This window comes from Chamaea fasciata, unplaced genomic scaffold (assembly GCF_029207755.1).
Source record: "Chamaea fasciata isolate MVZ Bird 193981 ecotype frontalis unplaced genomic scaffold, bChaFas1.0.hap1 SCAF_40, whole genome shotgun sequence".
NCBI lineage: Eukaryota > Metazoa > Chordata > Aves > Passeriformes > Sylviidae > Chamaea > Chamaea fasciata.
Window position 1 is genome coordinate 266483 of NW_027094125.1, and position 19083 is coordinate 285565.

At 50.2% G+C, this 19083-nt stretch overlaps 1 protein-coding gene across 1 annotated transcript; it reads right to left on the reverse strand.

Moving 5' to 3' along the window:
• Positions 1 to 208: 208 nt before the first annotated feature.
• On the reverse strand, positions 209 to 13521 carry LOC136303672 (spermatogenesis-associated protein 16-like). Its single transcript, XM_066207262.1, has 13 exons — positions 13399 to 13521; positions 13122 to 13202; positions 11091 to 11316; positions 10579 to 10757; positions 8578 to 8723; positions 7822 to 7911; positions 7247 to 7331; positions 6407 to 6554; positions 5891 to 6031; positions 5537 to 5649; positions 3386 to 3550; positions 2116 to 2193; positions 209 to 447 (listed from the first exon to the last, which is right to left on the reverse strand). Exons 1-13 carry the CDS (start codon positions 13519 to 13521, stop codon positions 241 to 243), a joined length of 1782 nt encoding a protein of 593 aa, XP_066063359.1. The 3' UTR covers positions 209 to 240.
• Between the last annotated feature and the right edge of the window lie 5562 nt (positions 13522 to 19083).

The window sequence follows — 19083 nt, forward strand, 5'->3', positions numbered from 1 at the left end:
ATTTAAAATTACTACAAGTAAATACAAATGAATGCAATCTGAATTGAAATTTGCAAACTAAAGTTAATGCCACTAAATACTACGTAATACCATTTAAATTTAAAATACAAGTTATATTTATACAGTTAAATATAATTGACTACAATTTAAATTTACATTAATACAACTTCAAGTAATACAATGTAAAATGAGATTGCCATCTATCAGATTGCTATCAACAGCTACAAAATGCCTACAAAGTCAACTTTTTGCAAAAACTATGCGTCTTTTTTTGGGCCCTGTGGCCAAGCTTTCTGGGTTGGGAATGAACATGTTTGTATTTTTCAGCCTCAAATATTTCTGTCCCTTTGGAGTCCAGTTGATGTTTTCCCTTCCGGGTATTTGCACGTGTGGGGTGCTTAAGAAATACTCTTCTCCCTCCCTCAGGTACTCTTCGAGTAGTGCCACCTGCAATCCCAAAGAAGTGGCGTCACAAGCAAGTCCATTTGCTTCCATAAAAACTTTCAAAGCCGCTGCAGTTCGTTTGTTTCAAAACTGATAGCACTTAGAAACCAAAATACACAGAGGCTCCTCTTGGACAACTGGTGGCAGCAGTGATACCCGAGTTTGTCGTTATTTTTGTTTTCTCCATTTCTGTTTGGATTCAATTCCTTCATTGCTGTGGAACAGACTCCCTTCACACAGAGCTCTGCTCTACAGACCCTGCATCATGGGAGGATCTAAAGAATCAATCTGCCCCTTGCATTTAAAGCTGAAATAATTAAAAATAAAAATAAAAAAACTCCTGCTCTGCCATGCTGACAGGCATTCAGTGAAGTGTGGCTTCTTCAGGCACAGCACAAAGCAAATCAGTCTGAGTGTGGCTTCCTCTTGTACAGATCCATGTCCTGAGCTGTCCCCAAAGTGTCCTCAGCCCTGGCCTGGCCTGGAGCTGTGCCAGATGCTCTGGCTGTGCTTTGGGTCAGCCAGGGGGTGTGTTTTTGACAGAGGCAAGCAGGAAAGTTTCTGCACCGTTCCATCTGCTGCCCTGGGGCACCCAGGGCTCAAAGAGTCTGGGAGAGAGGCTCTGCCTCCTCCTCCTCCTCCTCCTGGTGCCCATGGAGCTGCCCAGGGGGACCTGTTCAGGGGATGGGCTGCACATTGCACCGTGCACGAGGCCACGGGAAAGGGTTTTCTGCTGTGCTGCTGAAGCTCGAGGGGCACCTGTGCCTGGGCTTTGGCTCCTTTGCTGCCAAAAGATCCACTGCCACAGGAGCACGGGGAGCTTGGGGCTCTCCAAAGAGCCTCGTGGGGCGGCTCTGCTGTGATGTGCTCGGCACAGAAACGTGCAGAGGAGCAGAGAGAGCGTTTCTGATGCCAGCCTTGTCTTGAAGACGTTGAAAGAAAAGCCTTGGAAGTCCTCAGCTAGTATATGGGGAGTCTGGGGAAGACTGATCACATAGTGCTTGGCCCTATTAACCACAACCACCGAGCCCGCAGGACCCTTCAGCCAGAGACCAAATTAAAGTGTCTGCACGACTTTCCTCCTCTGTTAAACGTGCCTGTTCTGTTTTGGGGGCAGTGCTGGTCTCTGCGTGAGCACCAAGGGCAGAAAGAGGAAGGAAAATGGGTCCCAGGTGGTGGGTGGGGTGTGGAGTGAGGGCAAAGGGGACACCAGAACAGCAGCAGGATTTACGGCAGCTCCTTTAGGGCCATCCAGCAGCGTCTGCGCTGCTGGGGATGCCACCAGCAAGCAGCAGAGGAATGATGTCCCTACCCGGAACTGCTGTTTGGCACAGTCTGCCTGTGCTTTTCATATATATAGAACAGGAGTGGGCTCCAGCCCCCCGAATTAGAACTGATCTGGCACATCAGGTGCTGACATGACTGCGCTGCTGCTGGTGCCGCGGCAGCGATGGTGTTTGCACGGCAGGGATGCAGCCGGACCCTCGCTGGCTCCCAGGCAAATCAGACACGTCTCCCTGCGGCTGCTGCCTGAGCCCAGGCACGGGTCAGGATTCACCTGCTCTGGTTTCACCTGCTCTGGTTTCACCCTGGCACCTCCTGTCTTTTCTGCCGTTTGAACAGACCAGGCTCAGGGACATTTCCTGCCCTTTGCTGCAGGCTGTTTGTTACCTTCTGTATTTTAGCCCACGCACGCTCTCCAGGTCCTCCTGCCAGGATGTCCACGGCGTCTGCCATCAGTGACTGCAGCTGTGGCACCGGGACACAAACAATCAGTGTGGAATTCACAGAGAAATCATTTCTCTGAACGCACAAAATAAACCCTAATTCAAATCCTTGAATGATGATTTTGCGACTCATTTTTCACACACTGAGCACGGCCAACTCATCTTTGTTTCAGCCCTTGCACTGCATTCTTGTAGATCTGAAATACCTTTATTGCCTCTACTCTTAATTCAGAGACAGAGAGACACGGGTTGGATCCAGGGTGTCCTGCCCTTTAACATCAGTGTTTAGGAACAAACTGGGGAAAACTGGTACTTGAGACCTGTGCTGTTGGTGCTCTCTAAAAAAATTATCTTCCAAAACGTTGGGTTAAGTTAAAGGGAATCCAAACGAACATTTTTGGAGTCTCTTCACAAGCATTTTACTTGTGACAAAGAATTAAGATCTACTAGCACCGTGTCTGTAGGTACCAGCATCCCTGGGTGTGCTCAAGGCAGAAGGCTTGAGGCATCCCTTCAGGGGAGGTGAGGAGACACCACCTGGCCACTGATCCACAGCAAGGAGATGCTCCCCCCTCCTCTTTTTTCCCAACCCCCTTGGAAACCATCCCTTTTGGCCTCGTTGGCTGCAGCACTCATCCCACTGCTGGCTCTTGCTGGAGCTGGGTTGGGTCTGCCAAGGGCCCAGTCCGTGTTTCTCAACAGCCTGACGGATTCTTCACCTCTGCAGCAAGTCTGACAAATTACCAGGAGCTGGCAGACAGGTTTGTTCCCAGACAGGGAGCATGTCTGTTAGATGCACCCAGCACAGAAAATCAGTTTTCCCTCCTTTCCCCCCCCCTCCTTCTCAGCTGTACCCCAGTTCAGGCTGTTTTGCTGCAGGTGCCTTCTGAGGTGTCAGAGGTGTCAAGGCAGCATGAGCTGAGTCATTGCTATCCTGTTTCCAGACCAATTTGGAGAGGTTTTGGGGGCAGAGAAGGGATTTTCAATAGACAGTGACAGGTGAGTCCTGGTGGTTCTGTCAGTCACCCTTGCAGGTGATCAGCTCCTCCTCTGTCAAAGCACTGCAGGAGGATTTGAGAACCCTTTCAGGTCCCTACATTGGAGAAAGGACTTCCAGAGCACATGGCAACAGCACAGAACTCTGCCCTGGCCCTTCCTGCTCTCCCTCTCTCAGCCTGCAGAGGCCAAAACAAGTGTTGGAAATCAAAACCTACCAGCTGGCCATCCTCCTGAGAGACTCTCTGAAGGTAGGGAACAGTGGCCAGCTCAGCCATGGCCTGGGTCATCACCTGGGCGTGTTCCTCCCCTCTCTGCAGGTGGCTGAGCAGGCTGGCATGGTGGAACTTCTCGATGGCCCGTGTACAGGGGCCACGCTCATCCTGTGTGCCCAGAAAAAAGAGAAGGTGAGAGGAGAGGCACAGGGAGCACCCTGATCCTCGGTGTCCTGTGCCTCCAGGCTTCTCATCTGTGTTGGCTGGTCCTGCTGTTAGCAGTGAGCCAGCCAGCGCCTTTCAGACCATGCTGCTGGGACAGCCTTCAGAGAGGCAGCAAAAAGACTTTCTTGCCACGAGCTCTCTAGGAAGACTAGGAAAATAAAGATGTCATCGTGATAGATGGGAAGGGGAGACAGCAGATAACAAACACCAACACAATTTTCTCCTTTGGAAGGGGTTTTTCCATCACCCCCTCCACTGAATGTCACCTGACTTTCCTGGATGGCTTTTCCAGTCTCGGGAAAGCATGCAGGCTGTCAGCTCATGGTTTGGGTGCAGACCAATCCATGGTTTCAAAGACAGACCCTGGAGGAACTGAAACCTGCAGAGGTGGTCTCTGGCCTCGAGGCAGCAGGACCATGGCCGGTTTGGAGCATGTTCCAGCTTTCCTTTCCTATCTCAGCCACAACAGAGTGTGTATAAATGATGTTCCGAACTCCAGGCTGTGTGGCTGCAAAACCGGGGGGGCAGAATTGACTTCTCTTAAGTGGTGCCATGGTTGAATGAGCTTGGGTTCAGCACTGAGTGGGTTTGGTCAAAACCAGCCTGAGCAGAACAAATTAGATCGCATGTTTGCATCCACAAATGAGGAAGAGGGCAGCAGAAAGAAGTGTTTGTTCTGTTAAACCCCAAATATATTATTTTTTCCTATCCAAGTAAGTGGTAGTGCTTGAGTCTGTAGCTGAAGTTTGGCCATTTTTAATTTAGCTGATGTGTGATGGAAATAATGTGGAATCATGTTTGTGGCTTGAAGACAATTGTGGAGTACTTTAAAGGAAACAAAAGTGGCCGAAAAATCTCTGTCAGGGCCATAAAGAGATGTCAGTCCCCATCAGCAGAGCAGCTCTGGCTCTGTGCCCATCTCTGTTGCCAGGTTGGACTGGCACTGCCATCTGCTCATGGGTCAGAGGTTTGGTCTTGCTGGGATCACTGAACGCTCTGAAAGCTGAAGGGAACGGGAATGTGTTTCCTCTGACTATGGACATGGACCTGGCAGCTGTTTGTTCCAACTCAGTGACTCTCTCTTCTCCCCTGGGGCTTTCCTCCTCTCCGTGGCAGCTCCCACACTGATCCCTGAGGCTGGTTATGAACCCCTGGTTCAGCCCAGTTCCCTGTCCTGGCTGCTGTGGACGTGGCACCAGGGCAGCCCCTGCCCGGACCCCGGGGCTGCTGTGCCAACCTCCTTGGGGAAAAGGTCAGTTGGCTGCTGCCTTCTGTGCTGCTGGGGTCTCACCTGGCTTTTCTGCGAGGGCACTTGTGCTGCAGCAAGAACATTTAAATGTCAGAGGGGAGGTGTAAAGCTAGTGGAAAATACTGCTCTGCGGGAGCAGTGTAAATTCCTACAGTGGGGACTGGCTTGGGCAGCCCTAAGGCAGCACTCTGCTCTCATCTCTGACAGGATGCGTTCCTTTTCCCTGTGCCCTGGGAAGCAGACCTCTCTGCTTATCTCTGCTCGAACTGTGTGGTCCTGTTCCTCCAAATCCATTTACAGAAGAGGGGAGTCGTGGGGAATGCAAAACCTGCCTGATTTCAAAGTTTTTTCTCTTCCTGTTACTCTTTTGAGACTGCAGTAGTGGCAATAGAGGAATCTCATCTCCAAAAGCAAAGAGAGAATTGGGAGGGGTCAAAAATTTAAAAATTGCAGTTTTTCTGGGGCTTTCAGAAAGAGCAGGATTTTCTTGTGTTTCCAGTGTCCAACCCACACTGTTTGTAGGTGCAGCTTCTTGAAGTGCATCCAAGGGAATGCCCCCAGCAGGAACAGATCCTCTCCAGGGAGCATTTCCAGACCCTGGAGGAGCATGAGCAGCAGGAATTCCTCCCCAAAAGCACATGTCCCTCCCACACACCACATAACCGGAATGGGATATTCACCTTTATCTTGGTGCTTCCGATAAAAGCCAAGGCTGCCATGATCCTTTCCTCAGTGCTCCGCCAAAAGGTGTCGGCTTCTTCCTCCGTGCTGGGACTGAAAGTTATTTTCTGGCCTAGGAAATGAAATCACAGAGCCACAGAGGCTTCGTTCATTCATCACCATTTTCTTTAGGGGATCTGGCAGAATGTTGGATGAACTGCAGGAGGAGCGAAGAGGATGGGAAGAGCTGCCTGGGCTGTCAGGGCTGCTGCCACTGATGGAAATGGGTCCTGAGACACCCCTCACAACCTGATCTAGTAAGGACTGTGGGGGTCCCCCCTGAGCCAGGCCAGTTCTTCAGCAAGTTGGCACACCTGGAAAGACTGGCAGTTTTCGAGTTACAAACTTTTCCACGGTTTTACCAATCTCTCTGTTTCTGAAGCCAAGAGTCAGTAAGTACTGCTGGCCAGGGTGAGATTCAGCCTTCTCTGGCAACAGGTGAATTCCATAAGGATCTGCGTAGGAAAAGGAAAATAATTTCCACTGTCATATTTCTTTACAGCTGTAAGAGAAGTTACTTTTATGCAGGAAAGAAAAGGGAAGTCTAAGAAGGAGTGAAATGGTCTCCAGAAACCTTGCCAAAACACAGATGGCAAAACCAACACATCCAGCTCTCACTGGGCTTTGAATCTTTGGGCTCTGCACCTGTCTGCATCAACAGTTTAAATTTTGCTGATGCCTGAGATAAATATATTCAGCCCAATTCCCCAGAGCAGCAGAAGTGTTTGAAGGCCAAGCAGCTCAAACTCTCCAACTGTCTCCAACCCTTTTGAATTCGGCTGCACAAACAGAATCCACAGTGCTTAAGGGCAGCTGAAACCTGCTGTTACCTGTAAATATGTGCTGCACATAATCAGGGTACTTCTCAGCAAAGGTTTTGTTGGCCTCCTTTATCTTGTCAGCCTTGTCCTCTTTCTCAAAAGGTGTGTACAGAGCAGAAAAAGAGTCTTCTCCACTGAGGGCTTCTTGAATCATAGCCTAAAAACGGGCAAAGAAATGATAGGTTTCACCTTGGGTAAAGGCTAGTGAAAAAAAACCCAAACAAAACAACCTAGATGGTTTGGGTGGAGACTCCATGAGCCTCCATCTTCAAGCAGGAGACAGGGACAAGAGAAACTGTCGTTCAGATGGAGAGAAAAAATGATTCTGCGCTCTCTGAAAGCCTCATCATGAAGCCTTATGAAAAAAGGACACAGTCTCGAGGGAAATACAGGTTGGGTATTAGGAAAAAAGCTTTTCATGGAAAGAATAATAAAGGACTGGAGTCACCATCCCTGGGTGTGTTTAAAAAAAGACCGGACGTGGCACTCAGTGCCGTAGCCTAGCTGAGGTGTTGGGGCATGGGTTGGACTCCGTGATCTTGAAGGTCTCTTCCAACCCAGTCATTCTGTGATTCTGTGAATTCTGTGAAATGCCTCCAGCAGCCGTATCCAGAATTGTTGTGTCAGGGGAGGTTTAGGTTGGATATTAGCCACAAGTTCTTCCCCCGGAGGCTGTTTGGGCACCGGAACAGGCTCCCTGGGGAAGTGGTCACAGCACCAAGCCTGACAGAGCTCCAGGAGCAGCTGGACAATACTCCCAGGGACAGGGTGTGACTCTTGGGAACCAGGAGCTGGTCTGGGCGATCCTTGCGGGTCCCTCCCAGCTTGGCCCAGGCTGTCAGGTGTTACCTGCCAGTACAGCTGCAGGAGGTCACTGGTCTGCAGCCCCGCGCCGTCAGCCAGGACGTACAGACACTGCGCCACCATGGCGCTCCTGGGGACAAAGCAGAGAGTGGAGGAGACAGCCACAGGAGGGGACAGCCACAGGAGGGGACAGCCACAGGAGGGGACAGCCACAGGAGGGGACAGCCAGAGGGGACAGCCACAGGAGGGGACAGCCACAGGAGGGGACAGCCACAGGAGGGGCTCTGTGGCCAGGCTGAAAGGAGGTCCTGCTCAAAGAGTGTCAGCTGAGCTGAACACCAAAGCTCACACAGAACTCCCAGTCCTTGCCCAACTTTTAGACAAACATCAGCAAACGCATTTTTAAGCTCACCAAATTCTGCCAGAAAACAGTTGGGATTATTCACATTAACGTGAACTGGGGGGGCTGGAGCTCTGCTCTGCTGCCCCTGAGATCACACACGCAAAGCCAGGGCGAGGCTCCCAGAGATTTGGGAAAAGCCTGGCTCCTAGAGGATGTGTCACTGCTGCAAGGAAAGGGATGCAGAGGAGCCCTGTGGAAGCCCGAGCAGCAGAAGTACCTGGCGGCCTCTGAGTATCTGTGCAGGCAGCGAAAGCAAGCGGCTTGGCGCAGGTGATTGCAGAAGTGAGAGGGGTTCTGAATGATGCTCCTTGGGGAGAGAACAGGGATGGACAGGGTGAGACTGGGGCTTCTCAAAAGCTCCTGAGAATCAAGCGGTGCCTGAGGCAGACACTGTGTGCCTCAGCTCAGTGCTGCATCTCAAGCGTCAGGGGAACTCCCTCTCTCTTCCTCTCTCTCCAGCTGTGCTCAATGAAGAAAACATTACTAAAAAATGTCACTTAAAGGTTCATTTCACTGTGGTTTTATCCTAAATGCAATTTCGTTAGAGGTTTGCGTATTGCTCCAGAAAAAAATGTTCCGGGGGTAATAGTCTCTCTTGCCTTTGGCATGTAAGTAACATAAACAAAACTGCTACAGCACCAGCTCTTGTTAACCCCCAGCTCCCCTGACAGGAGCAGCCGGTGTCTGGCCCATCTCCCCGGCAGCACTGTGCATCTGGAATGCATCAGAAGGTGAACCTGAGGTATTCTGAAATACTCTCTGTCCAAGGCAGAGGTGCAACGTGGGCAAAACTTGACCCTTCAACAGAGATGATCAGTCCGATCCGAACACCAGTGCCACGTGTAAGGTGTGTTTGCTTGATTCCTCTTTTCTCACTATCACACTGGTTCTTCCTGCACAGCATTTATTCCTAGTCTTAGCTTCAGTTTGGATTTCAGTCTCAGCAGTGGATCTAATCTGTATCTCCTCTCACCTGTGTGCATGATGCAGAGCAAGGTCAGGCTGCCCCAGTTTTAAGTAGCAGATGACGAGCATTGACTCGATCCAACTGGAAAGCCTGGAAATATCATCTGGAGAGGACTTCAAGGGATCCTCTGGAGCGAAGCCTTTGCTGCAAAGCTGCACATGAAACAAAACCGTGATTTCCAAATATTAAAATACACCATTTGCTGGGTGGAAATGCTTTTTCTCACTGATCAGTGGAGAAAACTGACGTCTAATAGACTCTGCCTTTAACTAAAGTCAGCATTACAAAAATCAGCACAGAGGACAGGAGCATCTTTCAGGGATGTTCTGGGTTTTTTGTTTCTGAGGAGAGCTGGATTTAGAGACTGCTGAGGTGTTGGAGTCCTAGAAACTTAGAATTTGGGGTTTTAGTGTATGGTAATACATGTGAGTCAAGATGGAGGATTTTGGCTGTTGTCTTTGTCCTTCTTCACCTTCTTCTTCCTTCTTCTTCATGGGTTTAGGTGGTTTTCTGTAATTGGGTGAAAAAGGTCTACATTGCAGGCCCTGAGTGGTCATTATTGGATCAAAACCATAAATAATATAGTGTCACCTTGGTACTGGGTAATTATCATTTAAAAGGCCTCGGAAGGAGTTAGAAGCACTCCATTGTACCTCGTTTTCCTGGCGTGCTAGTTGTGCCTCACAGTGTGTGAGCCTGTAAATACTGTAAATTGATAAGATATAATGAACAGTCCAAGTCCACACTCAGTCCTTCGTTTCCCATGTATTCATCCTGACCTTGGCAAGAGAAAAAAGAAGCCTAAACCCTTACACTGAGGAGCACCAGCCCTACAATTCTGTGATGTCCCAATCCCTCTGTCTGCAATCCCAGGGATTAATTCCTTCATCCATTTTCCTGGTATGTTCATTCGCCAGCTTTTCCTCATAGGAGGAGACAAAGTCCTCCTCTCTTCTTAAGTGACCCGTGGTGCTGCCTCTACCACAGCTCATATCAGAATACAGGGGGCAAAAAAGCCCTTAAGGAAGATGACACTTTGTCATTTTACTCACTGACTGCTATAATATTTATTGATTAAGAAATTACTTCATTATTGCAGGGAAAAAAATTAAGAATAGGATATTTTCTTGTGAATTGGGTATCTCTAATATTTGACAAATGTTTTCGAATCAAGTTTGGCAGAACAGTGCTAAAGAAACATGCAGTGCCCTGCTCAGAGTTTCAAGTGCCTGGCTGAAGGGATTGCAGTCAGAGTGGAGAGAAAACATTCGCTGAGGCAGAGTGAAAACTCCCCAGTTATTGAGAGGGCATTTGTTGCTAATAGAGCTAAGATTAAAAAGAGAAGCTTTTTTCCCCCCCCCCTCACTCTATGGGACCTCAATTTCCTCCACACATTAATACAGTTAATAACTGGAGAAAAGTACGAAATCACCTGACATTCTTTAGTTCAGCCCAACACTTCCCCCCTTCTGTGGCTTATTTATAACCCCAGTTTTCAGTTTTCAGGATTTCTCCCCAACCCCAGGCACTCCAGGCTGCTGCTCCTGGTTCCCTTTGCTATTCCTGCCCCAGGGAGAGCGGGGACAGCCCTGGCTTTGCCCTGCAGGTCACACCCGTGCCCCAGCCGTGGCTTTGCCGTGGGGTCACAGCCCTTTAGCCCCGTACTGGGGGAGCTGACAGTGGTCAGAAAATAGATTTTAGGCTCCGGGCAGTGCCTCGAAGCCTGTGGGAGAGCCAAGGACAAAACTTTCTCAGTCTGGCCTGGGAAATCGTGAGGAGGAACCCGAAACAATCCCTGTAGATATCCTCCTCCTGACACCTGGTGTTTTCCCAACTTATTCACTGGTAGAGACGTTAGCAAAAAGGTGGTGCCCTAAAGGAGCGATCCTATTCATTGTACCCAAACACTGTATAAAAAGAACCTGTCCTTCAATCAACTTTGCTATAGTGCCCTCTGAAGAAGTCGGAGTTCTACACGAGCCGTCCTGAATCGCACCGATACCGTACCTCCAGCGCCGCGGAGAACTTGGCGGCGGCTGCTGCGAACTCCCCTTGCCGGCACCGGGCGCTGCCTTCCCGCAGGGCCGCCTGGAGCCCCGCGCCAGCGCCGAGCCCGCGGCTGTCCTCCCGGGCTTGGCCAGGAGCCCGAGCTGCTGCCGCTGGCACCGCTGCTGCTGGCACCGCTGCTGCTGGCACCGCTGCTGGCACTTCTGCTGCTGGCACCGCTGCTGGCACCGCCGCTGGCACCGCCGCTGGCACCGCTGCTGCTGGCACCGCTGCTGGCACCGCTGCTGGCACCGCCGCTGGCACCGCTGCTGTCACCGCCGCTGGCACCGCTGCTGCTGGCACCGCTGCTGGCACCGCCGCTGGCACCGCTGCTGCTGGCACCGCTGCTGGCACTGCTGCTGCTGGCACCGCTGCTGGCACCGCTGCTGGCACCGCCGCTGGCACCGCTGCTGGCACCGCCGCTGGCACCGCCGCTGGCACCGCTACTGGCACTGCCGGCGCCGCCGGCTCACAGGAGCTGAACTCCGTGTCCGCCTCGTCAGCGCAGATCAGCTCCGCTTCTATTTCCCGGAGCCCGGCGGGAGGGATGTGAAGCGGCAAGCCCGGGAATGTCCCTGTGCCGCTCTCTGCCCGTGTTTCTGCTCTCGTCCCGGACGCTTTCCCATGGCTTCCTGCTTTTCGTTTGCGTCTCGCTCTGTCTGCGCCGCTCCGGGGTCGTTCTTTGTGTTCTTTTGCCTCCTGCCACGCCTGCAGGAGACGGAGCGGGTGGTGAGGGGAGAATCGTGGGGTTTAAATTCATTGCAGAGAATCCCGGAATGGTTTGGGTTGGAAGGGACGTCAAGGATCATCTCATTCCATCTCCCTTCTGCTATCCCAGGCTGCTCCGAGCCCCGTCCAACACGGCCTGGGGCACTTGCAGGGCTCGGGGGCAGCCACAGCTTCTCCGGCCTCAGCACCCCCACAGCCCAGAGTTTCTCCCTAATATCCAATCTACATCTATTTCAGCTTAAAGCCGCTCCCCCTTGTCCCTGTCACAGCTTGCCTGCCTTTGTGAAATGTCCCAGGAGAGCTTCCTTTTGTTTCCAGAAGTGATTTCTGAAAATGCTTTACCATGGATTTTAGCACCAAACAAGATGACATGAAGGGGCAATGTGTTAAACGAAGAAAAGAAAAAAGAATGAAATGAAATGCAAGTGTCTGGGGGAAAAAAAAAAAAAAGTCTTCTCATAGTCTGGAATGGAGATCTAATGTTCCTTCTCTGCTTTATCCTGCTAAGAGGACGGCAGAGGTATTCCGTCCTATTCCAAAGTACCATCTGAAATGCCTCCTCTGCTCCCAACAAGAATGCGTGTTCATTCATGGAGCACCGATTTCAAAATCTGCTGAAACGTATGAAATCTATTTCTACTCTGAGCACATTGCTTGTGCTGTGACTGTAAGAAATAAAATCCAAGTTTCTAAACTCAGTTAAAGAATTCTACTGTAAAGTGCCTTCTCTCAGTTAAAATACCGGTTCCCTTGTTATCTCGTACCTATTGAAGGGTCTCTTTTGTTAAATACCGTTTACCCCATACCGGCCTTTTTCCCGGTTAAAGGCTACTTATCGCATTATCTAGTACCTACTGAAAGGTCTGCTTTGTTAAATACTGTTTACCCCATACCCATTGTTATTGTAATGCTTTCCCTGTTCAATGCCATTTACCTCAAAGTCTCTTCCCTTAGAACTGTATTCTTCCCCGTCGAGTGCCCATCCCTGCCCTGCCGCTTCCCCTGCCGCTTCTCTCCCCCGCCCTGGCCCTGCTGCCTCTGCCGCTTCCTGCCCTGCCGCTTCCCGCATGGCCACCAATGGCACCACCCGGTATGTAAATGAAGAAGACTCCCATGGACCTCAGCACCCAGAAGGAGAAGAAAAAAACCCCTAAAAACAATGAGCCAACATGAAACCAAGGGCCAAGGTTAAAACCGCTCTGGGTCGGCAGAACCATAGAGCACCTCAGCAATCAGAGCTGGATTCCACCTCGTCACCATAACTTCAACAGCACTCGACCAGACCGGCATCTCTAGACCAGGAGGCCAATGCCGTTTTTCCCGGAGTTTTATCCGAAAAACTTTTACGGGAACGGAAAACCCAGCTCTGCTCTGCGGCAAAGCTGAACACCTCCTCCCCTGCGTCGTTCACAGCCCCACGAGTCCCCACCCACCTACAGCTGATTTTAATAAAAGAATTATAAAGGAGCTGGTCTCCTTGCCCTTCCTTATCGGTGACTACAGTGAAATTAAACAGCACCATCAGAGATCAGGTTCCTGTTCTCTTTGTTCGTGTTCCCCATCAAAAGTGTTGTTAAGCCAACCAGACAGAGAAAAGAAGTCTCCTTTGGGGTAAAATGGGCGCCCAGAAATGAGGCACAGAGAAATGAAACCCACTCAGGGCTGGACAGGAGAGCCACGGCCGAGCAGCTTCCCCCTTGCAGGGTTCTTGCAGTTCCCTTCCCGAAGTTCCACCTCAAAAGGGTCCTGAGGCAGCTCGGCACAGCTGTACTCACCTCTGGGGCTCTTGAGGAAGGTTCCTGTTGAAGGAACATGTGGGAAAGGATCTGCTGGCTCAGACCAAGCTCCTGGGCCACCTGGAAGAACACAGGGATGAGCACACTCAGGTTTGCATGGCTGTCCCTGAGGACGTTAGTCCTAAATGGTCCCTAAATGTTTTCCCAGCCTACCCCAGCTGAGGAATTCCAGCTCGGGTCTTCCTCCCCTCCCTGGGAATCCTTTCAACCCCAGAGTTTGAAAATGGAACAAGCAACCTGCAGGAAAATATCTTACCTGATGAGAACACCAGGAGGGAAGTTGTTCAGAGCCCCATCCAGCCTGGCCTGGAACACTTCCAGGGCAACCTCTGTTTGCTCTGGGCAACCTGTGCCAGGGCTTCCCCACCCTCCTCACCATTCCTCCTCCAGGGAGGAATTTCTTCCCCAGGTCCAGTCGATCCCTGCCCTTTCTCAGTTGGAAGCCATTCCCCCTTGTGCTGTCCCTGCAGATCCTTGTCCAAAGTCCCTCCCCAAGTTCCTTTAGGGAACTCTCCCTGAGCTCCTTCAGGGGCTGGAAGGAGCTCTAAGATCTCTCCTGAGCCCTCTTCAGGCAGTGGTCTCAGCTCTCGCAGCCTTTCCCATGGCAGAAGTGCTCCAGCCCCCGGAGCACCCTCTGACCCTCCCTGCGGGCTCCTCTGGGCCACGAGCAATCATCTGGGAGGGGACTGGGAGAAACCCAGCGCGGCGTCTGGGCAGCGCTGAGGCTGGGCTGTAAACTGGGGTGCTGGGGATGCAGCGAAGAGCTGCTCCCTCGTTAGTGCCCGCACTGACGGAGGAGATGTGAGGCCTTGGCATGGCCAGGAGCCCCCGCTCCCTGCCAGGCTCGTCCCCACGGCCAGCACCAAAGCTGCTGCCGGCTCCAGAACAGCCCCGGGAATGCCCCGTTGTTCCCAAAGGGAAGCGGCTGTTCCCCGTGGGACAGCCCACGCCCACGAGGCCCCTCGGGGCCCGGCACAGGGGGAGCTGCCCCTTCCCCACCCACCTGCCGGGGCTCCATGGCTGTTCTGGCAGCTGCCGGGTTGCAGTTACACACCCGGGGCGGTTGGAGAGCCCTGCCCCGGCCCAACTGCCCCGGCCCAACTGCCCCAGACCCCGCCCAGGCCCGGCCAGCCCGACACTGTTAGGAAAATTAATCCACAAACGCCAGAGGTTTATGTCCAAAAAGGAGACTAAGGAGTCCTTTTACTGTATTCAGATTAAGGGAGAGGCCATGGGGCATTCCCCCTGGGCTCCCTCAAATTTTGGAGGACGCAGCCTCCTGTTTTATCCTCATTTCCCGGCCGCATTTCCCTCTCTCTTTCTCCATTGGCTGAGGTACTTGAGAGTTACAGACTTCCCGGAGTGCCTAATACCTAAAATTCCCCTTGAATGTATAACTCCCCTTTTAATTTTTAATTCTTACGGAATTTATGGGTTTCCCCCATTGTTTCTTTCCTCTTTCAATATCCAGTTTCATTTATCAGCAAACCTACAGTTTGTTTGTAATGGCAAATATCTTCTTTTCCATTCATCAATCAGTGGAATCCTCCCCATTGTTTCTTTCATCTCTCAGTGCTGGTTTTATCTACCAGAAGATCCTCCACTGCTAGTTTGTAAAGACAAGTCTGTCATTCCTCTTGTTATAAATGCATATTAGAAAGTGGGCTTTTCACAAATATTAAAATGACCATTATCTGTATAATTATACTGTATTGTGTTTTATTAATAGAGTTTAGAAAGGTGATGAATGTATTTTCTGATTGTGACATAGGGTGAATAGTAAAAAGACTGGGTTTTTTTTCTCTTTGTAATATCTGAACTGACCAAACCAGAAGATGCAGAGAGAGAAGATTCTTCTACATTGCTGAAATTGATAAGACCGAGACAGTGGTGAAACAAAGGCTACAAGAGAGAGTTCATTGATCTTCTGGTATCAGAAAAACTCCTAGGCACCAACAAGGACTTCTATCTAATAAAATGATAATTTAGTACAGTGGGGCAAGTTTCGAAGGAAGGGGGGCCAAAAACCAAAAGGACATCTGGACTCAAAAGAATGTTTGAAAAAAAACGCATATGTAAAAGGTTAATCCTTAAAAACAAGGATTTTGAAGGAGTGAGTGTCCTTTTCTGGGGAGGCACCCTCGGCCGAGATACCTTTGCTTTCCTGTCTCCTAAACTGTCTATTTTTTTTTTTTAAATTAAACTTATAAATTTTTCCAAGAGAGCGAAACTCATTTTTTCACACTCTCAACACAGACGGGGCACACTGGGCAGTGCTCCTGCTCCTCAGCTGCTGCTCAGCAAGGCAGGGATGGCTCCGGGCTCAGCTGCACTGGGGGCACTCAGGAGCTTCCAAACCAACCCCTCCTTCCCCTGCTGGGGTTCCTGCAGTGAAATGTGGGGTTGTGTTTCCTGTCAGGTAAAAAAAAAAAAAAAAAAAAACAAACCAAAAAGTGACCCGTGTAGTTGTTGTGAAATATGTCGAATGAGGCCACGGGACAGTTATGAAAACGAGTTTTAATAAACAAACAGGAAAGAGAGCATGGAAAGAGGCTTTTTGGACAAATATTTTGCATGCTTATACGTGAATAATGTGAGTTTTAAAGTTCTCACAATATAAGTTTAAAGGGTTTTTTTAGGCCTTTAGCATGTAGGATAGAAGAATGCATAAGTATGATTATTTGCTTTAAAACAAAATTATTGTAAGCTTTGAGCTGCTTTGTAGTGAGAGGTTTTGAACTACAGCTTTAGGATATATAAAAGGAGTGGTAACCACTAAATAAAAGAAGGAAGTGGGCTTATCCTAAGCTAAAAAACTGAGGATCCTGGAAAGGAAAACTGGACCCCATCATCACAGATGCATGATCCTGGGAGGGGAAGCCAAACATCACCATCACTGATGTATGATTCTGGAAAGAGAAAACGGACATCACCATCACTAATTTACAACCTTGGGGTAATAGAAATTCGATGTCACCAATAGGAACTGATCACAATGGGGTATGGAAATCGGACTTCACAAATAGAAACTAGGAGGAAACCACCAGAAAAACCTGCTGAGTAGTGTTTTATGAAGATGGGCAATAAATACCAGCAAAATTCAGCATTCGGGAACCCCCCACTGTACCCAGCACGCTGCTTTGCTCACATTTTATCATTTGAACTAATGAATTGATAAATTGATTGTTGCTCGATATATTGGCTGAGTGAATCTCTTGTTCATTACAATGCAGCCAGGCCCTGGGCTGGGCTGGTGCTTCCAATGACCCCAAAGCCCATTTTCCTGTGGGAGCAGCAGCTGTCACTGTGCAATTGGTGGCTGGAAGGGACGTCACCCAGGTCCAAACACTTCTGTCATTGCGGGCCCGGGTTTCAGAGCCGCTGTGCACAATTCTGCCAAAGTTCATCGCAGGCTTTGGGGTCAATCACTTTGGGAACCAAACTCAGAATTGGTAACAGTTCTCATCTTGTCTCCGGCTGGTGTTGGCCAGAATTAGATTTAAGATTTTTTTTTTAGATTTTCGTGTGAAAGGGCATTCCAGTGTGTTCTGTCTGCAAATATTGCAGGCAAGAGGCTAATTTTATTTAAGCCTTACCTTCAAGCCTGGGAGTTATCTGACTTTAGTGAAAGTCATTTTTAAATGCACCTCAAAGCTTAAATAACTCAAAGCATCTTTCTTCCCAGGCAGAATATAATCAGTCTTTGGTGCAATCTGCCTTAAAGAAATGGAGGATGACCATGGAAAATATCTTGGAAAATATGGATTTGTTCGTTTACTCCCATTCTGAATGGCCAGTGGGACAAACCCTGCTGTGATTTGGTGCAGAAACTCAAGTCAGATTTCTTTTGTACCTCTGAACTTGCAGGATGATTTGATTGTTTTTTCAGGAGTTTCATGACAGTAAATAAAAATGAGGTTTGTCTTTTTGGTATAGTGGGGGGGTCTTTTTATTTATTTATTTTTATTTTTTGAGACTCTTAAATCTTGCACTTTATTAATAGTGGCTACAGTAAAATTAAGATAAATCCTTCATTGCGTTGCTCACATGTTAGAAAGAGAGGGTTCATTCCAATTCATTTTATTGCCTGAGCTCTTCTAGTCCAAGTGCTTGAAGCTTGTTTTCGAACGTTGTTGACTTTCTCAGCTTTTGTTAATACTTGTGATTTTATAGCGAAATGTTCTTGGGCGGGATTTTGCAGGATTCTGGAATCTGCTATTTAGTCTTGGGGTTTTTAATGCTGGGTCAGAACTGAACTCGGCATTTTGGGAGGGGACCTGTCAAACCCAGCGGGGCCGGGACCCGTGGGGCTGTGAGGGGTCCCTGGGCAGGACCTGCCCGAGGGGCACCGCCTGCAGGGGTCGTGGAGGATGTGGGAATCATTTGTTGTGTCCGGCTCTTTTGCATGTTCCACCTCTGGAGCTGGGTGGGCTTCTGGGGTTCTGCTTGTTAGTTTGTTTCTTTTGTTGCTGGTGGTTTTACTTTGGGGTTTTTATGGGGGTTTTTGGTTGTTATTATTTTTAACTAATATCTTTTCTGTTTTATGATTAGCAGAAACCCTTCCGTGCCTGTTGGCAGCCAGATCTAGGGTGAAAGGAGGTGGAAGTTGGTGCAGAGGAGCTGTAACGTCACTACAGAACTCAGTGGACAAGTCTCATGTCACAGAAAGTGAGGCAGGTCCCAGATGGTCACTGAGACAAAGGGCCGGGGGTGGGGGAGATGGGCAGAGTTCTCCATCCCGTCTTGGGCCATGAGGAACTGTTTCTCCATGGGTCCTTAGGATATCCTTAGGATACCCTGGATCGGTGTCAGCTGCACAATGCTGTTATCACCCCTTCAAAATGGGCATTGGAACCTTCATCTCACGTCCTCGAACCTCTCTAATTAGCTGTACAAGTCTTAAAGACTTGACAAAGGGCTGGGAAGGTAACGACTCATTAGGCCTTTCTTCCTTTGAATGAGCCCTGGGGTGGATTTGGTGTCCTGAGTCCAGGATCCTCAGATCCTGACAGGAGACAGCAGCAGTCCCTCAAGAAATCCAAGTCAGAAGAAAAACCCGAAGAGTCTTGGAGCCTTAAGAGTTGCCACTGGAAGCCCTTTCTGATGAAGCCTCCCCAGGGCCTCGTTACAGCTGGGAATTGGAGGCTGTGATTGCAGGCAGAGGCACTGGGCACTGGCTCTGGTGCTGAGCAAACCCTTTGTTTGAGGGAGCGGAAGGGCCAAGGCCTGAATCCTGCTCCCTGGGACGGGCGATCCTGTCCCTCCCAGAGCCCAGGGCTCTCCCTGGAGCAGCCTGGGCTGTGCTGGGCCATGCCCAGGGAAGGACAGCAGTGTCACGGTGCCCAGCGTCCCCAGGGCCGCAAGGACACAGCCCCAGTGCCACAAGGACAACCTGTCTCCTCACAGACCTCACTGGGGCAGACGACTGCCATGGCCAAGGGCACCAAGAGCTCAGGCACTTGCAAAGCTCTTGGGGAAGGACCCTCTGGGCAGGCAAGGACAGGGAGTCCTCTTTCCTCATCCTCCTCATCCTCTCTCAAGCCCTCAGCCCAGCCCTGATTGCTCTCTCACCACTGGCCCGGGTTTGGCTTCCCTTGCCCTGCCTGTGGCCTTTCTGAGCCGTGGTAATCCTGCCCAGGCCAGCAGTGCCATCGAATGAGTCTCTCCCTTCCCTGAGCTGCGCTGGCCTTCTGCTCCTCACACTGTCATCCAAGGGATCCCACCAGAGGCAGAGATTTTTTACACGGAGGGTGGTGAAAGCAAGGAACCGGCTGCCCAGGGAGGGGCTGGATGCCTCATCCTTGCAAACATCCAGAGCCACGCTGGACGGGGCTTTGAGCAGCTCGCCCTGGTTGGAGATGTTCCTGCCCATGGCAGCTGGTTGGGCTCGATGGCCTTTAAAGGTCCTTCCCCACCCAACCCATCCTATGATTCCATCATT